The 15092-nt window shown below is 36.9% G+C and overlaps 1 protein-coding gene across 4 annotated transcripts in view; it reads left to right on the top strand.

Annotated features, from left to right (window-relative positions):
- The window catches only part of LOC100680190 (laccase-5), a 360660-nt gene that overhangs the window by 189422 nt on the left and 156146 nt on the right, over positions 1 to 15092 (top strand). For all 4 annotated transcript variants that reach the window (XM_031925149.1, XM_031925151.2, XM_031925148.1 and 1 more), the window contains one exon: positions 12993 to 13188. In XM_031925149.1, the coding sequence (XP_031781009.1) occupies positions 12993 to 13188 (196 nt within the window). The remainder of the gene's footprint in view (positions 1 to 12992; positions 13189 to 15092) is intronic.

Here is a 15092-nt window from a genome sequence, read left to right on the forward strand (position 1 = left end):
AGGAAGTCGCCACAAGAAAATCATAAAGAAAGGAGAAAAAGGCAAGCAAAGAGGATAAAAGTATCCCTGGCGTTACAAACTAGAATAAGACCAGCAAGGATAGGCCAAAGCGGGAAAGACCTCCCAGACCGGATGCTTTAATCATCAAGGCTGCAGAAGGAAAGAGCTATGCAAACATTTTGACAAAAATGAAAGCAGCTTCGTCACTTAACACGCTGGGGAATAGCGTAAATAGTATACGCAGAACAGTTGCAGGAGATCTTCTGATAGAGCTTAAACGCACAAGAGACTTCCAAAAAGAAGTTAAAGCAGTACTAGTGAAACTAGTACCGTCTAACCACGAAAGTAGTCAACAAAGGAGCGGAAGGATCTCTCTCCCTCTCTCTCTCTTGCTCTTGCTCTTGCTCTTTCTCTTGTTCTCTTTCCTTTTCTCTTACTCTTGACATTTTTCTTGTAATATGATTTTAGACGCTTATTAGACCTGTGTGACACTATTTTTTTTATCGATCGGGATTCGCGAATAAAACTGGAACTTTAATTGTTTTGATTGCCGTTTCAACCTAAAACCGGGGATTATTGCAAAAACATTAACCTCTTACCTAATTGGTGCCGTTACACGTCACACAATCGGAGGGCTCAGAACGGCTACTTACAACTTCGATGTTATAATTTAGCAGACCTTAATCCTCTAAACTGCTACATACACTCTCCTTCACTTCTGTTGTTGGCCTAAAATCGCTTGTCTAAGGTTGGACTTGACTGAACGATTGACGACTATGACTGACGAAGAAGTGAATGACAAGGAAGTCTCGTCGCGACGCGAGGCTTGATTTCCCGGAAAAAATCATTGCTACGACTCCTATATTCTTTTCCACTACAGCAAGAAGAAACCATTAAAGTAAGAGATCTGGACATGCTTACCTCAAAATAGGAGGTACTAGAAGCACTACAGGAGGAAATTGGCAAAGAAAACATCATAGAAGACTATACGATAAGATCTCTGCGAAAGACCTACGGTAACACGCAGATTGCAGTGATATGGGTATCAGCTCAGATAGTGGCTAAGATCACTAAGCTACAGAAGGGGATATCTCAATCAGAATAGGATAGGTCAACTGTACGATCTGAATGGTTAAACGCAAAAACGAGCCGCTTAGGTGTTATAAATGCCTAGGTTTTGGCCATATCAGCAGAAACTGCACAGTAACTGAAGGTAGAAGTAGGCTTTGCTTTAAATGTCGAAAAGCTAGGCACAAAGCGAAGGAGTGTATGAACTAACCCAACTGTGTACTCTGCAAAGAAGGCACAGGTGGGAAGAGTGACGAGGCAGCTGGTAGCTATGCATGACCAGTTTACCGAGCTGCAGTAAAATCCACTGATAGACGAAGAAAATAAAAATAGTGCAGTTGAATATAAATCACTGCATGACTGCACAGGACCTAATGAGCCAGTATGTCCGTGTGTCAGAAATCGACATAACCATTGTCTGTGAACAATACAGAGACCTGGACAAATGATCGTGGGATATGGACAGTACTGGTAAAGCGTTGATATGGGCATGCGGAGACGCTGCATCCAGAAAAAAAATGACAAGACGTAATGAAGGATTCGTACACGCTAAGGTCGCAGGCGTACATATTTACAGCTACTATGCTTCTCCTAACGCGTTAATAGAACAATTCAGACAGCTGTTGGACCGGCTAGTATATGATGCTGTAGGAAGAAAACTAGTACTGATAGCAGGCGATTTTAACACCTAGGCAGTAGAGTGGGGCAGCCAAAGGACAAACGAAAGAGGACGAGCACTATTGAAAGCATTTGCCCTCTTTACCTTGGTCTTAGTTAACCTGGGATGTTCTTATACATTTTAAAGAGGAGACGCAGGGTCCATCATAAATCTCACGTTTGTTAGCAGCTGCCTGATTGGCTTAGTTAGATTGTAGACGGTGAGCGATCATTACGCAAATAGTGACAACCAAGCGATAATAATGAAGATAGGAATATCAAATCGGAGATCCAACGGAGGGCAACGACGGAACGAGTCGGTTGGAAAACGAAGGATTATGATGAGGAGACAATTCTGCTGGCTCTAGAAGAAATACAGCTGTTTTTATTTGCGAATGATAAGGTCGAGCAGGTAATAGGAAATATTACCCCTAGCCCGCGACGCAACGATGCTAAGGAGGGCTTCCAATAATAAACGACCGCCAGTATACTGGTGGAATAAAGAAATTGACGCTGCCCGCAGCGAGTGTTATCAAATCAGGAGACGGGAACAGCGAGCCCGGAAGAAATACTACAAGACTGATCGAGGTAAAGAAGTAGTAGACGCCCGAAACAAAAAGATAAAGGATGCTAAAAGGATACTTAAGAAAAAAATCCAAGAAAATAAACGACGGTGCCTTAAAGAGTTACAGGACGCGGTCGAGCTGGATCCCTAGGGGTGATCGTACCAAGTAGTAATGAAGAAGATAAAGGGAGGTTATATTTCCTCTCCTAAAAGCCCGGAATCGCTGGACCTTATTGTGACTACGCTATTTCCCCTTTAACTGAAAGTTACAGCTATCCCTGAAGCGAAGGCAAATGACGAAATCATTCCAACAATTACCACTGAGGAATTATGGGCTGCATGCAAAAGAATTAGAAATGGATCCAGGCCTGGATGGCATACCCAATATTGCATTGAAAGAAGATATACACGCCCCGATGTATTTGTGGACCTGTACAATTCATGTCTCGAAGAAGGGACGTTTCCTAAGAACTGGAAGAAGCAACACCTGGTGCTACTACCAAAAGGAGATAAGCCACCTGGAGAAGCTGCCTCATACAGACCACTCTGCATGCTTGACACCTCGGGCAAGATTTTAGAGCGCATAATTAGCGTTAGAATAAACCAAGTCATTAAAGAACCAAGTGGACTAGCGGAATATTAATACGGCTTCAGAAAAAACGCTTCACTCTTGAGCTTGCTTTGCCTACGCCACATAAAGAAAAGAACACACACAGTGAGTATGTTTTTTTTTTATGTGGCGTAGGCAGAGCAAGCTTTGCACAAGTGGACCTCCGATACCGGATCCCCACAGGTCCTATCGTTAAACAATATTTCCGTGGGGCCCGTTAACTAGCCTAGTCTGCTTTTTCTTTAAAATTCGACATTTTCATACATTTCCTATATACTAAGGTGATTAGGGGTTCAGGATAAAAGTCCTTACAAAGAAGACTTGTTTTGTATAGACCAGTCGTCTGCTTTCTGCAGCATCGTCTGGTCGTCTACATTGAGCAGCACCGACTGGTCATCCTCTGGGCAGACTTAACCCCGACACCTACGTTTCTCTGCATTGGGTGAGGGAGACCGGACTCAACTCTGTGACCTGCGCTTCTCTGCATCGGTCCGAGAAGCGATTCGTATCTACTACTTACAAGGAAAGGTACCCAACCCGAACTCACCGATTTTGACGATTTTCATATATGTTGTAGAACATAAAAAAATAAGAGACACGTATTTTTTTTTATCGGCTAATTTTCACTTTTAAGGGGTAAAAACCTCCCCTAAAGTTAACCCCCAAAAAGCGTTTTTTTTAAATATCTCGGCTTAAAATTAATATTTTTCAATGAAACAAATTGGAGGTTATTTCTTACAAAAAGAGCAAGTATTTCATGGTGATTTGAAGAGTAAGAGTAGCATCCCCTATTTTTTAGGGGTTGAAAACATATATTTTTTGGCATAATTTTTTAATAAAAATGTTTAAACCGACTAAAAAAAAATTGGAAAAAATGTTTAAACATCCTTAATAACAAAATTTAGTTGACGTCTTTCGGTGTTTTCATAAATATTACCCCTAAGGGGGTAAACCACCCCTAACACAAAATAACTGTAAATATGTAATTCAATACATAATATTTCGTAGAAAGTTTGTATATAGAGGTTTTCGAGGTCGCTGATTACAAATCTGTTATCAGATTTTGAAAATTCAAAATGGCGGAACCAATAGGACGGAAATATCGAAAAAAAATTTTATATAATAAAAAAGTTTTAAACGACTAAAAAAATTGGAAAAAATTTGTAAACATCTATAATAAACAAATTAAGTTTTTCGATTTTTTCATAGATACTACCCTTTAGGGGGTAAATCACCCCTAACACAAAATAACTATAAGTATACTTGAATCCATAATATTTTGTAGAAGGTTTGTATATAAGGGTTTTCGAGATCGCTCTTTGCAAATCTGATATCAGATTTTGAAAATTCAAAATGGCGGAACCAATGTGGTGGACGAAAATGTCGAAAAAAAATTTTCTAAAGAACAAATAGGCTAAATGGTTGTGCTTTTTAACCAAGCCACCTCAAATTCCTAAATTTGTAAACAAGAAAATTCTGTGTGTGAAGCAGTTTTATAATTTCCGTAGAAATTGTTATCAGAATGTTATTGAAATTCCTTTATTGTAAATTCAACTTATAATGTATTTTTGTTTATAATATTAGAGTATAATAATAATCTACAATCTTTTATCTTTTGCCATAGTGCATTTTTTGTATTGAGCATAAAATATATTATTTTACGATGTTTTTACAATAATGGTAGTCCTCATAAAAGTGTTTAAAGCACAATGCTTTTTTGCACCAACCACATCGTACAATTGCAATGTTTGTGCACCCTTCTATTTCACAATGTGTTGCACAAGACTTTCCAAAACTGAAATCTATAGGATTATCAAATTTATCTGGTTTTTCATTGACGTAACCGCTTTTATACCAGGAATATTTAAACAAATCTATATATCTCGGTGAAGACAGTTGGTTGTGAACCAATGATTGAAGTTTAATTATATTATTTCTCACATGTAAATTCATATCATGATCCATTAACATTACATTATCAGAAAATGTTCGGACAAAGTTTTTCCAAATACGGAATCCATAGACATCAAGTGGTTGTATTTTTCCTGTGGTTCCAGTTGGAATTTTTTTATGTTAATAATTTTATTTTGTGGCATTGTTTCTTCTATAACTTTGTCACAATGACCACTCCAAGAATCAAGTAATAGTATTGAGTGATGGCCTACATAGGGATAAAATATTTTTTCCAACCAGATTTTGAAGTGATCTGCAATTAAACGACTTACTAATTAACTGATCAACGATATTACAATGTAAAAATTGTTATTAGTTCCCTTACTTGTTGTTAATTTTCCAGATTTGGATGCTTCCATGTACACGTTTTCTGGTCTAAATATGTTTTGTTCTACAATAGGGCCAAACTTGCCACTTGGTTCCTTTAAAACAAGAAATAGCGGTGACAACAGTTGTCCAGTAGCTGATATTAGTGGCTGTATAGTATAACTATGCGTTGTGGCTGAAATTGACTGTACCAGACATTGCACTTGCTTTTCTCCTTCTACTGCTAATGTTCTTCCAGAATGCATTTCTAGCTGAAATCCGCTCTGATCTGTATTATACAAATTTTCGAGTCCAATCCTTGGTATACACGATTTAACGTCATCGATAAATGCTTCAGCTTTAGCCGTAAGTTCTGCACTACTTTCTAGTGTTTTTCTTGTTATGAACTTATTTATTTTCCTAGAAACTATTCGGTGTGCTTGCTTAAATTTGAGTAACCAATGTTTAGAAGCTTTGAATCTAATATCATCAAAACCAATTTCTTTTTTAGCTTCTAAGGCCCATCGAATTATATCTTCATCATGGATAATTGAACCACTGTCGAGAGCTGCTTGAAAATTATCCAGGGTATACTGACAAATTTGTGCTACTTTTTCTCTATACGTGCCACCTTTATTAATTGAATGAGCCCAACGACGTAGCTGATTAATAGATGATACTTTTTTGAATCTGTTTTGCACTGTTTTGAGACTTAAATTTTGCTTCGTTTTGCTACTTCTCCAAAATTCTACAGCTCTTTTTTTGTATTCAAAATCTAGTTCTTCATTATCTGCTGTACATTGATTTGTTGGTGCTATATCCGGATCAGGAAAATGATGTTGCACTTCATCTTCAATTATTTCCACATTATGGTCTTTATACTCTTCTTGAAAATCCAAAGAGTCATCAGTAATCATTTCTACATCGTTGAAATCATGTGTTGCATCTATTAAAATTTCTTTTATTTTTTCGGCCAACTCTGTTTCGTGATAATTCGTGACACTATCTGGTATGTTTAACGCTTGAAAGTATGCTAATAATAAGTTTAGAACGTTTAACGGATTAATTTTCATTTTTCAATCTAAAATGAAAACAAGCGGTAAAATTTATACAAGCTGTGTTTTTGCATGTAAGGCACGACTGCTACATTTCTACCAGAATAAAACGAGTGAATGTAAATTGAATCAAATCATTAATTTATGCATTGGAGAAGAATTCTCGTTCCACTTTGTGATGTTCGGAAAACTCTATTTTTGGTTTTATTCAACTTTTATTCACTTTGAAATTGAATAATGTAAATCTATATAAAATCACTAAAGAAAATTTTCTACAACTGTATGATACCACTGACAAACAAAAAGACGTACTATTCGTACTTTCCGGCATCGAACTAGAATACCCACAAAACTCACTCACTGCCTAAAAAATAACACAGGCAGCTGAGGTAAACACTCGATGAAAACAATCTAAAAAAAGAACATACTGATTCGCACATATTGTCAACAACTTTTATGAGTGAAAGACATTTATCTGTGGAATTATCATTGAATGTACGATAACATTCATTAAACTAATGAATGCATATAAAATTTCCTTTCAATAACAACGTGTTCTTTAATTGCAAATGAAGTTCGAGTATTAATATTCTTTTATGTATTTTTACCAATAACAAAAATTATCATAGTAATATAATAATAATAATAAGAAGAAGAAGAATAAGCATAATTGCAATAGCAATAATAACAGTAATACTGATAATAGCAATGATAATGAAAAATAATAATAATTAGAATAATATTTATTATTAAATTTAGATTTTTTGATAAATTCATTAAATCGTATCAAATAGTATTATTATGGAATTCCAGACTGTAAATATTTTACTATAGATACAATAATCATTACTTCGAGAATTCATCTAAAAAACGTTTGGCTTACGAAATAATTGTAACAATGAAAAACTCCCAAGTTTGACAACATTAAATTTTATTACAAAACGCAAAAGAGTTTGATAAACTAATTTTATTAACCTATGTTTTTTCATTTGCAAAAAAGTGTGGACTTTTTGAATTTATAAAATTATATAATTATGCAATTTATGAAATACTTTATAATTTATGAAATTACTTTTGAAATTATGCTAATTTATAAAAGCAGAAAAATAAATAATCTTTGATTGAAACATAAAACGAGACGTTATTTGTTACATACAAAATGATAGAATAAAATATCGGTAATATGTCTATACTCGTGTCTACGGTAAAGCATAGGCCTTCGGCTTGTCTGGCGGTTAGGGGTTTGGAGTCGTTTGGTTAAAATGCACAACCATTTAGCCTATTTGTTCTTTAGGGGTTTAGGGTTTAAGGCTCTTTAGTTCACATGTACAGGCTACAAAGATCACAAATTTGTAAACAAGTTTTTTTTGAAAGTTAAAATTTTTTTTCGATATTTCCGTCCACCATATTGGATCCGCCATTTTGAATTTTCAAAATCTGATAACAGATTTGTAATCAGCGACCTCGAAAACCTCTATATACAAACCTTCTACAAAATATTATGGATTGAAGTATACTTATAGTTATTTTGTGTTAGGGGTGGTTTACCCCCCTAAGGGGAAGTATCTATGAAAAAACCGAAAAACTTAATTTGTTTATTATAGATGTTTACAAATTTTTTCCAAATTTTTTAGTCGTTTAAAACTTTTTTATTATATAAAATTTTTTTTCGATATTTCCGTCCGCCATATTGGATCCGCCATTTTGAATTTTCAAAATCTGATAACAGTTTTGTAATCAGCGACCTCGAAAACCTCTATATACAAACTTTCTACGAAATATTATGTATTGAATTACATATTTACAGTTATTTTGTGTTAGGGGTGGTTTACCCCCTTAGGGGTAATATTTATGAAAACACCGAAAGACGTCAACTAAATTTTGTTATTAAGGATGTTTAAACATTTTTTCCAATTTTTTTTAGTCGGTTTAAACATTTTTATTATAAAATTATGCCAAAAAATATTTGTTTTCAACCCCTAAAAAATAGGGGATGCTACCCTTACTCTTCAAATCACCATGAAATACTTGCTCTTTTTGTAAGAAATAACCTCCAATTTGTTTCATTGAAAAATATTAATTTTAAGCCGAGATATTTAAAAAAAAACGCTTTTTGGGGGTTAACTTTAGGGGAGGTTTTTACCCCTTAAAAGTGAAAATTAGCCGATAAAAAAAAATACGTGTCTCTTATTTTTTTTATGTTCTACAACATATATGAAAATCATCAAAATCGGTGAGTTCGGGTTGGGTACCTTTCCTTGTTAGTGGCCTTCGTCTAGCAACAGTTTTACTCGGCTGTTTTGCCTTGTCCTTCCCTTCTTTTCTCTTCGACATTTCTAACTTTCTAGAGAATGGTCCTTACTTAGTTGTTTACTGCTTAATAATCATCCTTGGATGTCAGCATAGCTGTCATCATTGACTCAGGTATTACTCCAGTCTGAAGGTAACTCGTGTCGAGTTCTTTTCGTTACATTCCGCATCGCGAACAATCACAGAAGACATGCTTCGCATCTTTATTTGCTTCCAAACATACTGGGCAATTTGAATTATCTTCTATCTTGTAGCGTTGTAGGTAGGCTCAAAAGCACCTATAACCGCTCAAAAACTGCGTAAGGTAGTCATTCACTTCCCGATATCGTCTTTTGGTCCAGTCAACAATTTTTGATATCAGGCAGTGCGTCCATCGCCCCTTTTTACTGGAGTCCTATCGTCTTTGCCACTCAGCTATGGTTTGTTCCTTCGCGGATTTTCAAACTTCCTTTTGAATATTGTCACCACGCCGGCTTTCTTCGTATATATTCTTTCTTTCTGTTGCTATCAGGTCGATAAGCGGAATACCTGAAATAACGTACACTGCATCTTCTGATACTATTCGGTAGACAGAAGCGACCCGCAATGCACTTCTCCTATAAACTGTTGACAGCTTTAATGCGAAATTTGAATCAGAAATGAATGATAAAATAATCTCACAGGAATTAATTTATACTAATAATCAAGTGATGCGGTAGTGCCACAAAGGCTTGTTTGAGAAGCAGACGAAGCCGCTGCACCCATGGCACTATTAACGTCTATATTGTTGTTCGGATTTTTCATGATACAAAAAGAAATGCTTATCGTTGCTGTTTGTAAGTTTTTTGTCTTATTAGTATGTTTTCTGTACTGAACTATGAAATAAGAAATATACAGATAAAATATGTATAAGGTTACACTTACAATTAAACGAAATCATCAACAAAATGTAACAAGCATGGCAAGTTACGTGGTATGTATCTTGAGAATTGATTAAAATTGATTGAAATATACTACTCAAGTTTAAATTACCAATTATTCGACTCAGCTCTGAATTAAAACGATGATTATTTTTAGCATATTAAAAATAATAAAATATTATTCTAAACTTATTTTGTTTTTATAGAACTTATTTGTTTTTGAATCTGTAACTGGATTGTAAACAAAATTATAGACATGCATGACAATACGCAATACATCAAATTCGCCTAAACTCTTTGCTTTAATTAATAGTCTATTTAGAGTTTAATGCCAGAAATTTTTAGACATAAAATTGATCTAAATAATTTATCGTTGAAGAATAAAGTAATGACATTACCTTTAAATTCTAATAAATTCTAAGAAATTTTAATATTTATGGCAGTCCTAGTAATGGAAAAAAAATTATCAAAGATATTAGAAACTATATATATATATATATATATATAGTTTCTAATATCTTTGATAATTTTTTTTCCATTACTAGGACTGCCATAAATATTAAAATTTCTTAGAATTTATTAGAATTTAAAGGTAATGTCATTACTTTATTCTTCAACGATAAATTATTTAGATCAATTTTATGTCTAAAAATTTCTGGCATTAAACTCTAAATAGACTATTAATTAAAGCAAAGAGTTTAGGCGAATTTGATGTATTGCGTATTGTCATGCATGTCTATAATTTTGTTTACAATCCAGTTACAGATTCAAAAACAAATAAGTTCTATAAAAACAAAATAAGTTTAGAATAATATTTTATTATTTTTAATATGCTAAAAATAATCATCGTTTTAATTCAGAGCTGAGTCGAATAATTGGTAATTTAAACTTGAGTAGTATATTTCAATCAATTTTAATCAATTCTCAAGATACATACCACGTAACTTGCCATGCTTGTTACATTTTGTTGATGACTACTGATACCAATATGTGTTATATATATATATATATATATATATATATATATATATATATATATATATATATATATATATATATATATATATATATAACACATATTGGTATCAGTAGTCATGAAATGTACTAGGTTATAAGTGTCAAATTTGAATGTAAAACCACTTATTAGCCATTATATCATGTTTGTTTTCTACATAATTTCTAGTAGAAGGTCAGGCCCATTCTAAAACTTTACAGCTACTTTTTTACTATAAAAAGGTATCTTTTTACTGTATTGAGGTTGTCGGAGTCCAGATCAAACATTCAGATTTTCATATTTTAAGGTTTAAACTGCAAATAAGGTAGCCTTAACATACATATAGGGCTTTAAAAGTATTTTTATTAAAAAATTCAGAATGTTTCACAAAAAAAGGTATCTGTCGGTGATAAATTAGGTTTGCAACTTCTGAAATTAATATACGTTTTGTGAAATTTATTGAATTACATAATAATTTACGGTTATAGTTGCGACCATGTAAAATAATTTTAAGTTCTTTAACAAAAATTATGAACTCTTAAACTGTAACGAGTTGAGTACCACAGCCAACTCGTAGCGGTATGAGTACCGCTACGCCGCGCCGAAACAGCGTAGAGTCGCGTGCGCGATAATAAACACGTGCGAATTCGGCAATAGGTGCGAAAGCGATAGAGAGAGCGAGCGCGCGGGCTAATCCTTCAGGTGCTCGCTCAGGTAACTTTCGGCCTTCCGAAGGTAAACACGGGACTTCGCTTATAGAAATCGAAAAACTTCGTGATATCGTGTGCTGTGCTGTGTCCAGCGGATCGAAGTGTACCTTGTGAGTGAGTGAGACGCGGAGTCCGGGTATTCCTGACCTTGCCTAGCCGTCCAGCGCAGTGACCAAGTCTTGCTGACCTCCCATGCACTGCGCACCACACAAACCTTCTCTCTCTCTCGTCGACGACGTTCCTAATCCTGGACAGGCTGCAAGACTCCAGGATTCACTCCAGGATTTCAACCAGGCTTGACCCCTTAACGCAGTTGAGCAGCCGAGCACGCACCAGGCGGCGCGTAGACCCAGCAAAACAGAAGCAGCTGAAATGGCTGCATGCAACAGAGGTGTTTCGCGGGCAGAGTCCTCCGCCGCATCGAGGAAACGCGATCCAGTCGTCTAACGAGTTATTCTTTGATCGAATTTACACCCCGTTACAAAACAAAAAACTGAATTACTGTATGTATAAAAATATCTGATACTTCGTAAAATTTCTAATCTAACTTAAACACATCGCAAGACTATATACATACGTCACAATCTAACAACGAATCGCTAGAACCCTGGTAGTTAATTGAGGAGTTAGTGCCCACAATCCGGAAAATTTTTTGCTTTGTGGGCAAAATATACCCTAGAATCTGCGGAAACTCCTTCCACGGGCGACGGTACTCGGGCAGAATCTGCTGAAAACTCTGGCAGAGGCAGAGAGACGCTATTGTGAGGTTAGAAGGTTAGCATAATTACCAGCTAATAAATTAGTTTGATTTAATTAGTACTTTATTTGATATAATTAATACAGTCCTACTTCACTATCTGTACGAAGTTTATGTTATACGCATTGACTGCAGTGCATTTTACTTAAGCAAACTAGGTCATAATTTTTTATTTTTTAAGTCAGGCATTAGGAAATTTATTTTGAATTTTTTATCAGCTATTGGCATTTTCAAAAAGAGTAGATAGCAATACCTTTTAATTTACAGTTCGGAAGCTATTGAAAAAATTCAAAAGAGTTTTAAGCTTTGGGTAGTGATTGGGTTATAAACACCTAAACGTTATTCAAAAATCGATTTACCTCTCAACATGTTGCCGATATTTTAGACTGGCTGACTCAGAAAAAAAAATCGGGAGACAAAAATTGAAAAAAATTTTACCAAATGATTTGCAATTATAACTATTTTGCTGAAGAGGCAATTTTCTTAACAAAATAGCGTGTTAATTAGAAAGATCGAATTAAAATCTTTAAAATCGAAAGAGAAAAATAAGCAAATAAGTTTAAAGTTTAAAGTAAAAAGCAATTTTAAAGTTTAATACGGTTGCGGTGCTCCCAGCAGCATAGTGTTTAAAACTTATACTTGCCATTGGGGCGCTTTCGCGCACCATGATATAATGTACTGGTCAGAAAATTCCTTAAATACTATATGAATAGTTTTTCATAAATTGCGAGTGGAGTTTACAAGTCACTCTCTATCGTCAGTATAAGTGAACAAACGAGTTTCTGTTGTCGTGTTGAGATACTACAAATTTTTTAGCTCTGTCGAAAATTTTTTACTGACAAAACATAGAGAGTCAGAGCCATAAGTACAATTTTTACTATACTGGAATAGCAATTTTTAAAGAATATATAGTAAATATTCATACAAGTATACTACATTTTCTATATAGATCAAGTTTGTCCCCGGTTAGTGAAAAGTATAGTAATTTTTAGTGACAAAGATTTGTTTACATCGATGCTGTATGATGGAAAATTATTTTTAGTATAAGAGATTATACAAGTTACAGTACGTTTTGCAAACTTTCTTAACATTTTATATTTTTTGAAAGGTATTAAATCCTCTTGATGCTATCTGCAATCGACCACGAGAAGATGCTGTTTGTATAAGTCAACTGAAAAACGCACGATCGATTGATGAAGGTTTACTACAAGAACGACCCGATGTGAAAATATTTTTGCCATTCCGATTTTTATTTTATAGACCAGAGGAAGTATTTCAACCAAACACATATAATCGTTATCTAGGTAAGATGAACAGTGATTAAACAATATTTATGATATTATAACGAGTTGACTCCCGTGCACTCGTTATGTCCCTCTCTCCCACACTACACTTAAACATATGTATAATTATAATATGTATCTTGATAAAATATATTATTATATCAGAAATAAGTAAGAAATATATATTTTATTTTTATTAAATACAAAATTAATGACTCATGGAATATAATGAAATATTTATTGATTAAATAGAATATGCGATAAACAAAGGAAAATTGATATAAACGTACTTGATGATTGAGTCTGCGACGTTGCAAACGTCGCAGCCGCGTCGATACGAGGAATCTCGTTCGATGCGGCCAAGCTCTGAGTGCGCGGAAGAAACAAGCGAGTTGGATTGTTGTTGTCGGTGCCAGCCTGCCCTCGAGTTCGAGGAACGGGCCGGCTAACCGTCCACGTTAGCGCGAGAGTGAGCATCGTTGGCGCGAGAGTGAGCCTCGTCGGCGCGCGCGCTGATTGGTCCTCCGCATGTCGCGAGCCAATCAGCGGGTGCCGATGTGCGAGTCGCTATCCGCGCGGACCGCCAGCCAATCAGGCGCGAGGAAGATGCGCGGGCCCGACGAGCGCGAGTGGAGAGTGAGCGCGAGAACGAGCGGGAAATCGGGGAGTTCTCTCACAACTGTCGAGGGAGTACGTCGACGTGCGAGAGAGATACGTGGCCTCCTCTGTTACGAGGAGATTTGGGAGAGTCTCCCGAGGTTGTGCGAGTGTGCGAGAGTGTGAGAGAGTCACAGGTGCAGCGCGTTGGCACGAGCAAGTGCCGACGCCCGGACGAGCCAGCAACCATCCGCACGAGAGGAAGGAAGCTAGCCAGTCCGCCATCATTGTCCGGAGGACCAGAGCAACCAGCAGCCTTGGCGTGGGAGAGCCGAGGAAGCTAGCCGTCACCAGATCCACGAGAGTCAGGGAGGCGCCGGCGGGAGCACCGACGGACGTCCACCAGGGAGAGAGCGAGTAAGAAAGTATTAGAGAGAGAGAGAGAGAGAGAGAGAAAGAGATAGAGAGAGAGAGAGAGAGAGAGAGAGAGAGATCCGAAAGTGAGGCGAGTGTGGTGCGGGCACACTAGAGAGAGAGAGAACTCGAGAGACCAGGGTGTTGGTGTGCAGTGCGGGCGCACACCAAGACATCTTCTGCGCGAGGCGTCTGGCCAGCGTACGCGCGCGCGCGAGAGAGAGAGAGGGAGAGAGAGAGAGAGAGAGAGAGAGAGAGAGAGAGAGAGAGAGAGAGAGAGAGCAGTGCGAGGAGACGCGTGTGCGTGAGATAGAGACAGCGCGAGAGAAAACCCTATATCTGCGCGGCTGCAGCAGGTCGGGCTTGCCACAAGCGGGAGGCATAGCCCGCGCGCGCGTGCGCGCGAGGGAGAGAGAGAGAGATCACACTGGCCGTGCGGCGACCGGCGAGAGCCGAGTCGAGCGCGTACGTGTGCGAGCGAGGCCGCGAGCGCGCACCACGTGACGCTACAGGCTACGGCTTGGGGGCTAACGTGCAGACGCGAGAGAGAGAGAGAGAGAGAGAGAGAGAGTGAGGGAGAGAGATCAAATTTCTACTTCTGAATATATGTGGATCAGCAATGGCCGGAAACTGGACCTTACAGGCTTAAAGAGTTTTCCAATGATACCATGTCTTGACTAGCTTCGCTCATAGCGACATACTCAGCTTGACAAATCGATAAAGCTACATAAGACTGTTTGTGGGTTTTCCAAGCAACTGTGTCACCATACAGTCTAATTACAAAACCACTTGTTTTAATCGAGCCTTTACAGTCAGCAAAACTTGCATCTGAAAAACCTTGTATATCATCGAGTTTTCCTTCAAACTTAAAACCCAGACTTCTAGTGTACTTTAAGTATCGACAAACTCGCCTT

The sequence above is a fragment of the Nasonia vitripennis genome (genome assembly GCF_009193385.2).
Source record: "Nasonia vitripennis strain AsymCx chromosome 2 unlocalized genomic scaffold, Nvit_psr_1.1 chr2_random0005, whole genome shotgun sequence".
Lineage (NCBI taxonomy): Eukaryota > Metazoa > Arthropoda > Insecta > Hymenoptera > Pteromalidae > Nasonia > Nasonia vitripennis.